Consider the following 17403-nt stretch of genomic DNA (forward strand, 5'->3'; position numbering starts at 1 on the left):
TCTTATTTTTAAGATTATGAGTGTTGTTATTAAAAAGGAGCTTGCTTGCAGTGATAGTATACAGGGATAATTCACAAATGCAGAGCTCTGCAACCTGAGCAGCCGGTTCATCTATCAAATCATGGATGTTTATTAGTGTGGGATTCACAGCAAGGACTAGAGAAAGCTCGAACAACTATGACTAAAATTTAATCTCCTCTAAGGAGAGGCTTCCAAATGTTTATGAAGCCCTTGACAATGTCCCTTTAATGCACAGTATAATTTTGTGTCCTGCTATCACTTCAGTGTATTTGTAATACAAATTATACTTAAGCTATATTGCCTAGAACTTAGATAAATAAAACCAAAATAGTATTAAACTGTTTCCACCCCATACAACAAGGTATCCTTGGCAGCTTCTTAACCATCCATTACAATCCAAAACAATTTCTCTCTGTAGCAATTTAAGAGCTTGTAAAAAATATAATGGCCGATGATAAGCGAAACAAACCACAGAGTTATTGAACCTTGCGGGCCTTCTGAAGTATCTCTTTTGATGTTTAAGTGTGAGTTATTGTGTCACAATATCATAAAAGTATGCTCAGTGCTACAGATATATTGTTATTTAAATGACACCAAAAGAAGCCAGTTTCATACAAGAGAAGGCTACTTTTACAGAAATCGGAAGTTCCCATTTCAGATCTACAAGGCTATAAGAGATCGTTCATTTAGAGTAGTAGCTCTCAATCTTTTCAGACTACTGTACCCCTTTCAAGAGTCTGATTTGTCTTGTGTATCCTCAAGTTTCACCTCACTTAAACTTACAAAATCAGACATAAAAATACAACAGGTGTCACAGCAGACTATTATTGAAAATTTCTTACTTTTTCATTTTAGCATAGAATTATAAAATAAATCAATTGGAATATAAATATTGTACTTACATTTCAGTCTATAGTATACAGAGCAATATAAACAAATCATTACCTGTGAAATTTTAGTTTGTACTGACTTCACTAGTGCTTTTTATATAGCCTATTGTAAAACTAGGCTAATATCTAGATGAGTAGATGTACCGTTGGGGGTATGCAGAGGTCTTTCAGGGGGGGTACATGTACCCCTGGTTGAGAACCACTGATTTAGAGAAACGTAATACATTTTGTTCTTCCTATATTGTATACCACAGTTAATCACCAACCCTGAATCAGCCTACAAATATGGTTATTTCCCTCTTGCAGGGGTACTTTAGGTCCAATACAGGTTCTGGATAAAAAACATTTTACAAAGCCCATTAATAGAAATATTTAACATATAAACATTCTCTTGCAGTGTGTGCAACCCAAAAAACAACAGCATCGGGCTAGGGCAGGAGAACCAGAAAATAAAACAATTCATCTATTTTAACTGTCCAAACTAAATGAAACGGCAAATCTGCATCAATGAACATCAGTGGAAGATCCTAAGTCTTCACTGCAAAAAGATGTACTTTTAACATCAAGATAAAAACTACAGTTCCTTGTCTCCACCAGGATTTTAGCTATCTTTTTTGCAATTTTGAAAATTCTTTCCATGCTAATGTTCTAAAGTGTTCTCACACAGTGTTCAACACAGGTAAGATATGCTGAACAAAGAAACAAAGCCAGGTTAAACATTAAAACACAGCAGACATCTTGCAAGATACTGAATCCTAATGAAGTTCAAGCACCTAATACAATCCAGCCCTAAATCCTTATCTGCCCTAGGAAAACAGATGTATTTAACATGTTAAAAAATGCTTTTTTCCCAGTGTAGATGTGGCCTTGAACAGTAACCCACAGATAGAGCCTTCTTCCCATGGCAAGAGTAGTGCAAGAACACAGCATCACTATGACAGCAGCCACCCAGCCCCACCTGCATCTAAAACCTTAACATTTTGTGTTAAACATGCATTTCAGAGTTTTACAAGTTCACAGTGATGAATTAAATGAATACATTAAATGAATTACAGCCCCATTTTAGTGAATCAAGATGTGCGACTCTTCTATGAGCATTAACTTCCAAATGAGAAAAACCAGACCTTGCCATTTCCACTAAATTGAGATAAATAAGGCGAATTCATACTTTTTATGGTGCTGTTTCACTGCTTATGACTACAAATACCAGGCCTTGTCTACACATATGAATTGTACTGCTGCAGTTGAATTGTTACAGCCCCCCTAATGTAGATGCAGTTATACTGGTATGGATATTCTCCTTTGGCAGCATGCGGCACCTTTACACAAACACAAGTGGGTCTACACTAGGACCTGTACTGATCTAACTATTTCAGAAGGAAAATCATACTCCTAGCCAAAATAGTTAAAACTGGTACAGTAATTGTACGTACCTTAGGGTATGTCTACACTAGAAACTTCAAAGCGCTGCCGTGGGAACGCTCCTGCGGCAGCGCTTTGAAATGCGAGTGTGGTTGTGCGCAGGGAGAGGGGGGAAGGATGATTTTTCACACCCCTGAGCCAGCAAGTTAGAGCGCTATAAAATGTAAGTGTAGACATACCCTCAGGCCCCAGAGCCACTGTTTATACTAGTCCTCCCACCAAAATATCTTCCTGTCGTTGCTCAAACACCAGGTCAGCTCCCCATGGCAGAAGCAACAGTAGGACCACTAGTGCAAAGCAGCCATCTGCATTTTAGCTACTACAATGAACAAGACTAGACAACATGTTGGTTAAAATACAGCAGCTGACAGCATCTTTTCTACAACAGCATTCTCGCTATTGCTGCCACATGTGGAGCTGTAGTAGCACAGAATGATGGAAATGTTTTTGAAGAAAGAATAACTGCAGTCTCTGCTCTGGCCTAACGGGGATAGCAGACACTATAATTATCAATGCTCCAAAACATTTTCCACTATAAACCCTGTTTGTCCCATACTTACAACTTCATAAAAATATTCATTGAAGTCTTCTGTGCTTGGTCTCTGCCCAGAGGAAATTTTCTAAAAAGTGGCCAGAGTCCCTTCAGCAGTATGAGACATGGTAGAGACAAAAATCACTTTTCCCATTGTAATACCACCTTAAAATAATACATAAAAGCTACAGCAAAAATAGGCTCAATTTGAAACTTGGAACAGATGTGGTTCTTGCTGAGAACGAGAGCTTCTACTTGGTCTGAAAAACATTTTTGATTTAACAAAAGTTGTTGGAAATTATTTTACTAAGAATGCTCAGAAGCAAATGTTGTGAAGTCCATAGGTATCCTTCAGTCCTGTCTTACACCTAGACCAACTCTACACTAGACTTTTGTCAACAGCTACGTTGTTCAGAGTGTGATCCCAGACAGACATAGCTATGCAAGCAAAAGCCCCTAGAGTACGCACAATATGCCAGCAAAGGCAGCTTATTTCACTGGGGGCGGGGGGAAAAGGGGACGACCTAGATAACTGTGCTTTTGCCAGGTTTTGCCAGTATAAGCTGCATCCACCCTAGGAGCACTTTGATGGTATAGTCTACTGGTATACCAATATAGTAAAAAACGGTACAACCCCCTAGTGTGGACACTGCTGTATGTAAACAAGTTTATACCTGTATAACAGTTTCCACCCTAGGGGGCTACTTTATATCACTTTCTAAACCATGTGCAGACCAATTCCTAAATTAAGAAACAAGGTGCTTTTTAAAATTGACTTAGGTAACATGCCTTATCTAACACGATTTCAAACACCATTTAGCATCCAGTGCAGACACAGCATAAATCTTCACAATCACGTTAGCTAGTCCTATCATAACCTAGAAAGTAGTCTAAAGTCCTGTTCTTGACAGGCAAAAAAAAGGTGTGTTTTTTAATCGAGTTAAAGGTAACACAACTGAAAAGCTCCATTAAGATACAGCCTAAGTATGTTTGAAGCCATGTTAGCTGGCTGTGCTTTAGCCTAGCCTCTCCCCTAACCTAAAATGTGGTAGGCTAATTCAGACCTGTTAGCCTGCATCGTAAGCCATGCCTGCACTAGAAAAGAGGTTTATTTTTAAAAATGTATTAAGAAACCCTACTGGAAATATGGCAAGTCGTAGTTTTAATTCATGTTTGCTAGTCAAAATAAACATCAAGTTGTCAATAAATAATGCAGAAGTGTACTATAAAAATAATTCTGATCTGTATTTGGGAACAAGCGAGGTGATATATACATATCATGATGATGAAATACTTTCTGTTCCAACAGTAACTAAGGAGGATATTAATCAGCAGCTACTAAAGTTAATATTTTTTATATCAGTATGCCCGGCTAACTTACATCCAAGAGTTTTACAAGAACTGGCCGAGGTGCTTGCTGGACTCTTTAATGTCGATTTTTTAAATAAGTCTTGGAGCACTGGAGCAATTCCATGAGACTGGAAGAAAGCCAATGTTGTGCCAATATTTAAGAAGGGTAAAACAGGACGATATAGTAATTATAGGCCTGTCAGCCTGACATCCATCCGGGGCAAAATAATGGAATGACTGACCCATTCACTTAGATTATCAATTTGAGGATTTGTCGTAGATTGAGATGTCAATAAAGGAGGTTCTGGGACGGACTGATAAATTAAACAGTAATAAGTCACTAGGACCAGATAGTATTCACACAAGAGTTCTAATGAAAATAAAATAAGAAATTGCAGAACTACTAATTGTGGTATGTAACCTATTTAACATTTAAATCAGCTTCTATACCAAAGACTGGAGGATAGCTAATGTGACACCAATTTTTAAAAGGCTCCAGAGACGATCTTGGCAACTACAGGCCAGTAATCCTTAATTCAGTGCCAAGCAAATTAGTTGAAACTATAGTACAGAACAGAATTCAGACACAGATGAACACAATTTGTTGGGGGACAGTCAATCTAGCTTTTGTAAAGGGAAATCATGACTCGCCAGTCTAATAGAATTCTTTGAGGGGGTCAACAAACATGTGGACAAGGGTAATCCAGTGGATATAGTGTACCTGGAATTTTAGAAAGCCTTTGACAAGGTCTCTTATCAAAGGCTCTTAAGCCAAGTAAGCAGTCATGGGATAAGAGGGAAAGTGCTCTCATGGATCATAACTGATGAAAAGACAGGAAACAAAGGGTAGGAATAAATGGTCAGTTTTCAGAATGTAGAGAGGTAAATAGCAGTGTCCCCCAAGGATCTGTACTGGGACCAGTGCTGTTCAACATATTCATAAATGATCTGGAAAAAGGGGTAAACAGTGAGGTGGCAAACTTTGCAGAGGATACAAAATTACCCAAGATAGTTAAATCCAAAGCTGATTGTGTAGAGTTACAAAAGGAACTCACAAAACTGGTGACTGGGCAACAAAATGGCAGATGAAATTCAATGATGATAAATGCAAAGTAATGCACAACGGAAAACATAATCCCAACTGTAGGTACAAAATGATGAATTCTAAATTAGCTAGTAGGCGTCTATTACATGAGTGGGTTCATGAGGTTCTGTGGCCTGCAGTATGCAGAAGGCCAAACTAGAGGCTTCTGATGGTCCCTCCTGACCTTAAAGTCCATGAGTCTATGAGAATCTTGGAGTAATAGTGGATAGTTCTTTGAAAACATCAGCTCAATGTGCAGTGGCAGTCAAAAAAACTAACAATGTTAGGAACCATTAGGAAAGAGATAATAAGACAGTAAATATCACAATGCCACGATATAAATCCATGGTACACCCACACCTTGAATACTGCATTCAGTTCTGGTCATCCCATTTAAAAAAAAAAAACACACTGAAAATGGAAAAGATACAGAGGACAACAAAAATGATTATGGAACAACTTCCATATGCGGAGAGATTAAAAAGACTGGGACTATTCATCTTAGAAAAAGAGGCAAATTTAGGAGGGACATGATAGAGGTCTATAAAATTACAAATGGTGTGCGGGAAGTGTTATTTTCTCTTTCACATAACACAAAAACCAGGGGTCACGCAATGAAATTAAATAGACAGCAGATTTAAAACAAACAAAAGGAAGTACTTCTTCACACAAAGCACAGTCAACCTGTGGAACTCATTGCCAGGGGATTTTGTGAAGGCCAAAACTATAAAAGGATTCAACACAGAATTAGATAAGTTTCTGGAGGATAGGTCCATCAATGGTTATCAGGCAAGAGGGTCAGGGATGCAACTGGTTTCCCCTAAGCTTCTAACTGGGGCTTGAACACAGGCAATGGATCATTTGATAACTGCTCTGTACTGTTCATTCCTTCACAGCAGCTCTACAACTTTATTGGACAGCAATAAACTATTCTGACAACAAAAATTACTACACGACCCCAGGAGGGGGGACCAAAGCCTGAGCCCATCCAAGCCCTGCCGCCCCAGGTGGGGGGGCCAAAGCCCAAGCCCCACCACCCTGGGTTGGGATGCAAAAGACCAAGAGCTTCAGCCCCAGGCAGGGGGCCTGTAATCTGATCCCCACTGTCCAGGGCTGAAGCCCTCAGGCTTGGGCTTCGGCCCCTGGCCCCAGCAAGTCTAACGTCAACCCTGGTGACCTCATTAAAACGGGGTCATGACCCACAGTTTGAGAACCACTGCAAGCATCTGCCATTGGCCACTGCGGGAAGGCAGGATACTGGCCTGAATGAACCCCCTGGCTGCCCCTACGTGTAGGAGCCAGAGTGGGACCATGCCGCTTCTTCCGGGAGCCGCATGCAGTGGTCCCCAACCCTGCTCCTTGGCTGAAGCACCGGAGCGGGTCAAGCCCCAAACCCCACTCCCCAGCAGGAGCTCAAGGGCTGGATTAAAACGGCTGTCGGGCCAGATCCAGGCCGCGGGCCATAGTTTGCCCATCCCTGGTCTAAACAGCACTTTTCAAATGCGTTATGTAGCACATTAGCTAACACATACTAACATCACACCTCCTAAACTAGACAAGGTCCAAGGCATAGCCTAGGAGTTTTCTAATTCAATTTTTAAAAAGAATCGGTTTTCCTAATATAGAGATACCCTAGGAGATAAATGAACTCGCATTCCTGTGCAATAGGGCCTTGATCCGGCAAACCCTTGTTTCCAAGTCTTGGTTACACTCAGAAAATGCACTGTATTTCAAAACAAGTTAACAATCTTAAATATGATTCTGCCCTTAGTGTGGATAAGAGCAGGCAGCCCTGCTTAAAGAGGCATTAGCTGTGCATGGTTAACCATAAAGCCAGTGTCTATAGCTGTATTTTCAGTGAAGTTAGCTCAACTGAGTACTTTAACTCCACTGAAAATCCCCCCTAGCCCTGGTCTACACCACAGAGTTAGGTTGACATAAGATGCCTTGTGTCAACCTAACTCTGTAAGCGTCTACGCTAAAATATCGCTCCCGCCAATGTAACTTGCGCGCTATGCCAACTTAATTCCACCTCCGCAAGAGGTGTAGTGCTTAGGTCAACATAGTTCGATCAACACAGTGTCAGTACAGACACTGCTTGCTTACATCAACTGTTACTGGCTTTCAGAAGCCATCCCACAATGCCCAATGCTGAGAGTTAAATCACTGTAAGTGCTCCTGGTGAGGGGGCACACTGCCAACACAAGGAGCACAGTGAGGACATGCAAAAGTGATTTAATGATTGTGGTGGCCGTACGTCGACATTACAAAATTATGTCAACCTAAGTTATGTCCACATACCCTCAATGGTGCAGCAGATACAGATTAACACCTTGAAGAATGTCTGAACTTAACTCCATTGAAAAATACCACAATAATCGGCATGGCCTATGGGATAATTTGTGGGAGTACAGGATTGTAGGATCAGGGCCCTACTGGATTCAAGGATACAATAAACTTCTCCAGGCTAATTCTATTCCTCTCCCTGTCTTCCCTTTCTGTTTTGGTCTTTTTTTTTTTTTTAATGGAAATTAAATGTGTAAAACTGTGCTACAACAACATTATGTGCAACTGTCACAATATTAAGTCAGGAAATGCAAGAGTTAAAGTGTTAACAACATTCACTTGACTCATTGCACAAATGTATTTTGCATTTCTGTTTCAGGTTTAGCGTGGTAGGTTAATATTTTGCTCACCTGTATAAAATGTATAGAATGCACAATGCAACGAAGTTAATGTTCCTGATGGAAAGTTGATGTTTGCATTTCCTGGGCTTTTAATCGTGCTACCAACATTAAATGTCTCATGAGTAAAAATGTTTTACATTTAAACGTAGTAAATACTGCTGAAAGAAAGCAGGTTCCAGCAAGTTGTAGTAATGGACTGTTAATTCTGAAGAGACTTAACAGTAGCTGCAGCTACATGTTACACTAACAAAAACATTTTAAGTTGCCATAGATACAGCTATGGAGCCAAATTCAGCTACAGAATAAGCAGATGCAACTCCACTGATGTTCACAGAATTGCACCTTCTTACATCAGCATCAAAATTTAGCCCCCAATAACCTCTGCCATCCCTTGATCATACTTTTATTATTGGTATTGCTAGCACCTCGAAACACCAGTCAAGGATTAATGCCTCACTGGGCCAGGCACTGTACACACATACTAGGATCTGAAGATGTTAGCTAACACGTGTTAAGAGTCAAGGTAGTGTGCCTCTAATACATGTCAACCTGTGAGTTAAAGTCTCGGTTGCTGAGGGGACCCTAGACTTCAGCTTAGCACCGTAAAAGTCAACTCTGCGTTGTCTGCAATTGAGGGTTAGAGCATGTCAAGTGAACATTTTCTAACACACCTTTAAAGCCTAGGCAAGACTTAGGCAAGTCATCTGAAACCTACTTTGTGTAGGGTTAGACAGCAGTGCTTAAGGCCACGTCTACGCTATTTTGGGCATGGCTACACTGGAAACTTCAAATAACTGCAGCAGGAACGCTCCAGCGGCAGCGCTTTGAAGTGCGAGTTGGGTCTTTTCTAAGCTGAACTGTCCTGGTTTTTTTAATCTCGCCTCACGTGAAAGCTGTTCCATACTCCTGATAATTTTTGTTGCCCTCCTCTGTCCCTTTTCCAATTCTAATATATCTTTTTTGAGATGGAGCGATCAGAACTGCACACAGAATTCAAGACATGGGTATACCACGGATGTATTTAGCGGCATTATGATATTTATTGTCTTATTATCTATCCCTTTTCTCATGGTTCTTAACATTCTGTTCGCTTTTTTGACTGCTGCTGCACACTGAGCGGATGTTTTCAGAGAACCATCCGCAATGACCCCAAGATCTCTTTCTTGAATGGTAAAAGCTAATTTAGAGCCCATTATTCTGTATGTATAGTTGGGATTATATTTTCCAATGTGAATCACTTTGTATTTATCAACATTGAATTTTATCTACCATTTTCTAGCCTAGTCACCCAGTTCTGAGAGATCCCTTTGTAACTCTTCACAGTCAGGTTTGGATTTAACTGTCTTAGGTAATTTTGTATCCTCCACAAACTTTTCCTTCTCACTGTTTACCTCTTTTTCCAGAGGATTTATGAATATGTTGAACAGCACCTGTCCCAATTCAGGACCCTGGGCTTCTCTGCTATTTACCTCTCTCCACTGAGAAAACTGACTATTTATTCCTACCTTTTATTCCCTATATTTTAATCAATTACTGATCCATGAAAGGACCTTCCCTCTTATCCCAGGACTGCTTATTTGTCTTCAGAGCCTTTGGTGAGACACCTTGTCAAAGGCTTTCTGAAGGTCCAAGTACACTATATCTATTGGATCATCCTGGTCCACATGTTTGCTGACACCTTCAAATAATTCTAATGGATTGGTGAAGCATGATTTTCCTTTACAAAAGCCATGTTGACTTTTCCCCAACATATTGTGGCATGTGTGTGTCTGATAATTCTGTTCTTTACTATAGTTTCATCCTATTTGCTTGGTACTGAACTTCGGCTTACTGGCCTGTAATTGCCAGGATCACCTAGAAACCTTAAAAATTCAGCAGTACATTAGCTATCCGCCAGTCATCGGATATAAATCTGCCAGTTTAATCTCAATGGTGTTTTAACAGGACAATTTAAAATATAGGTAACCATGATTAATTATTTGAACTGATCAAGTTAGCAAAAAACATCCAATCAGTGAACTAATTTTGCATGTCAGATTTCATTTGAAAGGCATAAGTTTTGGAGATACAAATACAGTGCACTCTTTTTATATGAATCACATCTGTACTGGATGATTTGATTCTTATAAGCAGTTGATTCTTACAAGTGGAGTATTTTATGTTCTTATAGGAATGATTTTGTCCCACTGGTTTTGATCACTATATGCAGCTGATTCTTATTTCAGCGATTTTTCTAAATGGAATGCACTTTATCAGAATTTTATCAAGTATTAGATTCGTTAAAACTGAAAGATTCTAAAAATCCAGTCTACTTTTTGCTCTTCTCTCAGGTTGAACAATAAAAATCCAGGAAGTCAGTTTTGGAGGGGTGGGGGTGGCCAATTTTCCTCTTAGCTTCTAAGTGCTGCATATTGAAATAACACTCTTATGCAATGTTTGTATCCCAATCACTTGTTTCCAGTAGCATAATTATGGTTTAAAAATCATGAAAACATTTCTATTGTTTTAGGACTTATGAGGACTTTGTTTTGGCAAAATTGAGAGCCAGGTTGGTGGAATTCTGAAAACAAAAGTGTGGAGAGCGGGGTGAGGGGTAGCATTACAACAACAAGTTACCTGGCTCCTCCTTAGTTTGGCTTTTAGATTTGGTTTAATAGGGTTGCCAGTTTAAAAGATCTGGCTGTCTGGTCTTTTTTTAAGTGAATGGAATGGCAAAGAATAGAGTCCACATTTTTAAGCGAATAGGACAAAGTAGCAAGGTCCTACCTTTCTTACTCCTGTTTGGTTGAAGCATTTTAATTATGCTTAAGGAACTGAGAATTACGCTGAGGGACCTGGTCTTATTTAGTCTGCAGAAAAGAACAGTGAGGGGGGGATTTGATAGCAGCCTTCAACTACCTGAAGGGGGGTTCCAAAAAGGATGGAGCTAGGCTGCTGTCAGTGGTGGCAGATGACAGAACAAGGAGCAATGGTATCAAGTGGCAGTGGGGGAGGTCTACAGTGGATATGAGGAAACACTATTTCACTAGGAGGGTGGTGAAGCACTGGAATGGGTTACCTAGGGAGGTGGTGCAGTCTCCATCCTTAGAGGTTTTTAAGGCTCGGCTTGACAAAGCCCTGGCTGGGATGATTTAGTTGGGGTTGGTCCTGCTTTGAGCAGGGGGTTGGACTAGATGACCTCCTGAGGTCTCTTCCAAGCCTGATATTCTATGATTTTCAGCATTTGCAAACACCATCTATCTATTCTGGGTTGACATTTATGCAGAAAGCCCCAATAATATGGATGCACAGCTGGAGAAACCATGCAATGTTTCAGAGTAGCAGCCGGGTTAGACTGTATTCGCAAAAAGAAAAGGAGTACTTGTGGCACCGTAGAGACTAACAAATGTTGCCTCTGCAACCTCTACGTTCTGAGGCAATGAGCGTAATACACTTGGGCCAGAGCACAAGAGAACTATTGTATTCCTACTTCCACAGATCCAATGGCTCAAAAGGCTCATGTGGAGGAAGCAGAGGGGCAATGGTTGCTCTTCCAACCCAAAGTTTTTAATGGAGGAGTTACATTCAGCAGTACTGTCCCAGTTTAGACAGAATTCCCTTCCTCCCAAGTTCGCTCCTAGCCCAACTTGCTCTAGTAACACAATGAAAGGGCTTCATATTAAGGATCTTTCTATCCAAGAAGTATAACCATGCCAGGAGATCCAGTTAGGTCAATTTTGTATTTTGGACCAGAACATTAAGAGTCCCCGCATCATACTAAAGTCTTGAAGGGACACTGGTAAGGTCCCATCTGCACTACAAATGAAATGGTGTTCCATTGTGTCAGGCAAACTTGGTTGCATTTGCAGTACTAGAACTCCCTTAATGTAAAATTTAACATTGCAATAATGTAGATTTTGTGAGTGATTGGTACAAGATAAGGGGCAGAACTTTATTTCTATCGTAATTTCTCCACTCATGAAGACTGCTAACTTTGCCCTTAGTTACAAGCAATGAAAAACATCCAAGTGTGTGTCTGGTAAAGAAACATTTGCGGCACATGGTAACAACACCAGCTCTATAGAGATGAGTGCATGTTGTTGCAATATCCATTATAGTTCCCTTTGGATAAACATAAAAATCAGAATTATCTATACATTTCTGAAGTAACTGCTTTATTCTAAGGAGGATCGTTGGAGCTCTGATGCACAAAAGTAGCCCCACTTCCAACATTTTGAAGCTAACATGTATCTCCAAAAGCTTTATGGAGCTACTTTACGTGAACAGTAATTACAACACATACAAACAAATGCTATTGGGATTAGGAGATCAACTGGAGAAGAATGCCTCCTTTCCGAGTTCAAAGATCCTAGCCCCTTCCCCAAAATTACTGCTCTGACTGTTCGTCAACTGGGTTTAAATCTGAAGTAAAAATTTGAATTTCTGAAATTCAAGCTGGTGGCAACTATCTTGCTGAGAAGTTACTGACATGGAAGCCTTACAGAAGATGGTTAAGCCAATATTAAGAGGATGAAAACTAGTTACAGATCAAACAGAAACAAGCAAGTGGCTTAACATTTGGAACAGTAACACATTTAGTCTCCTCATTATACCAAGCAGACTATTAAATAAAACCACCACTATCAATCTGTAGCTCAGGCGTTTTAAATTACAAGGGCTCTCTCTGCTTCAGGATATACAACTAACACACAGTGCAGGGATACAAACATATTTAGTAATATGTTTTAAAATAGCATTGGACAAATATTAAAAAAAGCAAATCCGTCTGTTATTGTATTAGGAAGTGCTCGGATACCAGGGTGATGAGAGCCATACAAGTACTTAAGCATACAGAAATTAAAGTTACACAAGGGTAAGTTCTGAAGCATAGGCTCCAGTTACCTGGTCTAATTTAACATGTGCGTGTGTATATAACTTGGTTTCCAAACATCATGGTAACTAGACAGTGGGGGTAAGAAATAAACCCAGTATTTCAGTAAGGAATACCACTCCCACCATAAATTCTCATTGCCTCTTGTTCTGAAATAGGTGGGCAGAATACAGTCTCCTCAAAGGAAACCCTCAAGCATAGGATTTGCCTAACAAAAGCAGGTAACTGGTTCATCAAGTTCTGAAATCCTGCCTTCCTTTAGAGGGGGAAAAGGCTCTCTGAGTCCCTCATTAGACACCTGGACAATTTTGCCACATAGACCAATTCTGGAGGCAACGGCAAAGGAAGAGTTAATAAGAATTCAGACAATCAGTATGAAATTAGATTACCTTTGCTTTATTATACAGTTACAAGAGTGGTAAAAATCAGTCAAAGACATCCAGATACTTTTTCTTTACATACAGGGTTAAAGCTTGGTTCTATCTTGCTACATATAGAGCAGTGACATGTATCTGAGTGCCCGAGCATGGTAACTGCTACAGCAGTGATTTTCAACTGCTGGTCCACGGACCCCCGGGGGTCTGCAGGCTATGTCTAAGGGATCCACGAAACGCTGTTATAACCATAGAACAGTGTTTTTCAACCTGGGGTCTGCAGACTATATCTAAGATTTCCAAAGGTGTCCACACCTCCATTCAAAATTTAGGGGCCCACAAAGGAAAAAAAGTTTAAAACCACTGTCCTATAGCATACAACAGATAAAGATCCAAATCCCATCTGCCCCTTCTGTTGCTACTAGCTTTGTATCCACACTTGAAAATTAATCCAGAATAAGGTAGTGTGTGTGTGAATTTAAAGTGGATTACCTCTCTATATAGATACTTATTCCAGAATAAGCATGCCTTTTTCCATGTTTAAACTAATTCAGAACAAGGTACGCTTATTCTGGAATAAATGCATCCAGACATGGAGTTAATCAGGAATAGTTAACCCACAGTAAATTGCAGTGTTGTTGTAGCCATATTGGTCCCAGGATATTAGACAGGCAAGATGGGTGAGGTAATCTCTTTTATTGGATCAACTTCTGCTGACGAAAAAGACAACCTTTCAAGTTTACACAGAGCTCTTCTTCAGGTCTGGGAAAGGTACTGAGTGTGTTATAGCTAAATACAAGGGTGGAACAGATAAGGAGTTAACACATGTTGCAAGAGACCACTCAAAGTGAAGTAGGCAGTTAACACCACTACAGTATTAGTGGGTTTCAAATAGTTATAATGAACCACTGTAACTTCACATTCTATATTATTCCAGATTAATTTTCACATGTGCAAACACAAATATCGTAACAGTGTACAAGACCATGTCCCAGGACACTTCAGTGCACTTGGAGTCATGGTGTCTACAAAACCAAGAATGCTGTGAACACATCTGGAAACTACTACAGTAGAACCTCATAGTTACGTACACCTTAGGAATGGGGATTGTTCATAACTCAGAAATGTTCGTAACTCAGAACAAAACATTATAGTTGTTCTTTCAAAAGTTTACAACTGAACATTGACTTAATACAGCTTTGAAACTTTACTATGACAGAAGAAAAATGCTCCTTTCCTTTTTTTTTTAAGTTTACATTTAACACTGTATTGTATTTGCCTTTTTTTTTCTCCCGTCTCTGCTGCTGCCTGGTTGTGTACTTCCAGTTCCAAATGAGGTGTGCTGCTGACTGGTCAGTTTGTAACTCTGAGGTTCTACTGTATTCCCAAGAATGTAGATGGGCCAATAGCGGTGCATACAATATTTAACCTAGAGTTGCAGTGGGGGGGGAAGCGCTTGGTTAGGAGGAACCCTGAATGAATGTGGCAGAGTTTGGGCTCATAAGACAAGATCACTGCTCTGAAGACTTAAACTGGATCTGGATGTGAAATGAAGGCATGCAACATGGGGGGGTATAACTACAAATAAAGAGAGCACTGGGAGGAAGAGGGGTGTCTACAGGGACTTGCAGGGCTAGGAGGTCACATAGGCACAAGAGAAGCTGCGGGATATGCAGGCCTGGGAGCAATATGGGGTTTTCAGGTGAAATCCTGGGAACATCAGGGCTTTGGTATGAAAAATGAGAGTGGAGGAGATGTTCACAAAGGATCTCAAGCAGAGCTACATAGGGATTTGCAAGGCTAGAAGCAGGCCTACTGTGAGGGTTCTAGAGATAGGGGATGTGTTGGGAGGTTGCAGGGCTAGGAACATCCTGCAAAGAATAGCGGGGAGGGCTAAAAAGCTAAGTGGTGTTTGTAGGGGGCTGCTGGAGATCACGCAGGGGGCTGCAGTGCGGAGTATGGTTTGTAGCCCCCCCAATCAGGAGGCTGTAGGTGGGCAGTTGCAGGGGATCCTGAGAGGAGAGGAAGGACTGTGAGGTGCATTCAGGGAGAGGAGAAGGGCTGCAGGAGAGAGAGACAGGAGATCCTTGGGAGGACGAGGAGGGCTAAAGGGGGGTGGTTTTGCAGGGGATAAGGGAGATAGGCTGCGGGGGTATGTTTGCAGGAGATCTGGGGGGTGGGACAGGTGGGACAAGGAGGGCTGTGGGGGAGGGTAGCAGGGGAGATGGAGTTGCAGGGAATGGGGACGTTGCAAGAAATCCCAGGGAGGAGTGACAAGCATGAGGGTGTGTGGCAGGTGATGGGGTGTGTGTGGGGGAGGAGAGATACAGGAGATCTGTGGTGGGGGAAGCTGCAGAGAGGTGGGAGGCCTGTTACAGGGGATCTTGGGAGGGGATGTTTGCAGGACAGGGCAGTGCAGGGGATCCAAGAGGTTGATGGGAGAGGCTACAGGGGATGTTGGGGTGGGGGGTGCATGTGGGAGGTTTACAGGAGATTGGGAGTAGGAGGAATTTTGGAGAGAAGGATTTACAGGGGATCTAGGAGGAACTAAGCAGTAGAAAAGAGGATGTTGTGGGGAACCCAGCAGGGGGGAGGGAGGGGTTTAAGAAGGTTCGGCGGGGGGGGGGGGGGGATTTTCAGGGGATTTAGGATCCCAGGGAGGTTACAGGACAGGGCAGCACAGAGGATCCAGGGGCTGTTGCAAAGAGTCGGAGAGACAGTGGGGAAGGAGATTTACAGGACAAGTCTGTGCAAGGGATCGGGGGGGGAGGGGCAGCAGGGGATTCGTGGGGGGGAGGGTTACAGGACAAGGCAGTGCAGGGGATCGTGGGGGGGGAGCAGCAGGGGCTGCAAAACACAGCGGTGTACGGAATCCAACCAAGGAGAAACAGCAGGGTCGCTTCCAGGGGGAGCAGCGGGGGTGTTGAAGGACAGCGCAGTGCACGGGTCAAGAACCCAGGACGATGTGGCCAGGGACCCCTTCCTTTCCCAGGTCCCTTCCTGCACTTTGGGGGTGCACCCCATCTCCCAACCCCCATCTCATGGGGTCCAGAGGCGGGCACTGCGACGTCGGGCCCCGATTGGCCCGCTGCCCCGCCCATCAGGCTGAAGCACCCCCCTAATGCGCTTCAGGAGCACTCCCCGAGACACCGCGCGCCCATTAGCCCGCCGCGCCATCAGTCTCAGTCTCTGCGGCTGCCTCATTAGCGGAGAAGGCTGTCGCTCCCAGCTACCGCGCCCTCCCTCTTCCGCGCAGTTGGCACTGGTGCCTCGTGCTGCCAATCATGCTACATTAGCCCCGCTCCCGCCCCTCCATTGGCCAGCTAGCCTGTACATCAGGCGTCGCGGTCCCGCCCCCTAACCCCTTTCATTCCATACAATGAGCCCCTGTCCCCCCCCCGGGTCTCCCGGCCGAACAAACCGATGCCCTAACTCAGCAAGCCTCCCACCCACCGGGTACCTGGGTACGAAGCGGGTCCGGCACGGCACCGACTCCCCCTTCTCGCAGGCCGTCAGAGCCGAGGCTGCTTCTGCGCAACGCCCGCCAAAACAGCCCCCCCAGCGCGCAGGCGCCTGGTTCTCCACATTGCGCATGCGCAGCCAATGCGCTTCCCTCCCCCATTTGTACACATATGGGAGCGCCCTTGGGTTTATCTCAGCGCATGCGCAGATGAGCACTTTCTGGCTGGTGCGTTTTTATTCCCTTTTCCCTGACGCTGCCAGGCAGAAGCCCTGGTCCGGTCTGTTTCACAGGGCTAATGCTCGCGGTGTAGTGCCAGTGACACAAAACAGGTCATTTAATTCTTCCCACCACAGTAATCGACACCCTCGCCTCATCGAATGATTGACAAGACAGCCCGCCAGTCAAACTCAACGTTTGGCAGCAACGGCCAAACATTGGGCAGTTTAGAGCGTGATTGCCCATCAGCAAACCAATCAGAGGTGAGATAGAAAAGGAGGACTTGTGGCACCTTAGAGACTAACCAATTTATTTGAGCATGAGCTTTCGTGAGCTACAGCTCCCTTCATCGGATGCATACCGTGGAAACTGCAGCAGACTTTATATACACACAGAGACTATGAAACAATACCCCCTCCCGCCCCACTGTCCTGCTGGTAATAGCTATCTCAAGTGATCAAAGAGGTGAGATACAGTCTCTCGCGAGTGGAGCG

The 17403-nt window shown here is 42.8% G+C and overlaps 1 protein-coding gene across 1 annotated transcript in view; it reads right to left on the reverse strand.

The window, feature by feature from the left end:
- Nucleotides 1–16839, reverse strand: part of CBX5 (chromobox 5) — a 54000-nt gene extending 37161 nt beyond the window's left edge. Inside the window, 2 exon segments of the mRNA XM_048832129.2 lie at nt 16691–16767; nt 16770–16839. Coding sequence (XP_048688086.2) covers nt 16691–16767; nt 16770–16824 — 132 coding nt within the window. The 5' untranslated portion in view covers nt 16825–16839.
- Between the last annotated feature and the right edge of the window lie 564 nt (nt 16840–17403).

This window comes from Caretta caretta, chromosome 20 (genome assembly GCF_965140235.1).
Source record: "Caretta caretta isolate rCarCar2 chromosome 20, rCarCar1.hap1, whole genome shotgun sequence".
NCBI lineage: Eukaryota > Metazoa > Chordata > Testudines > Cheloniidae > Caretta > Caretta caretta.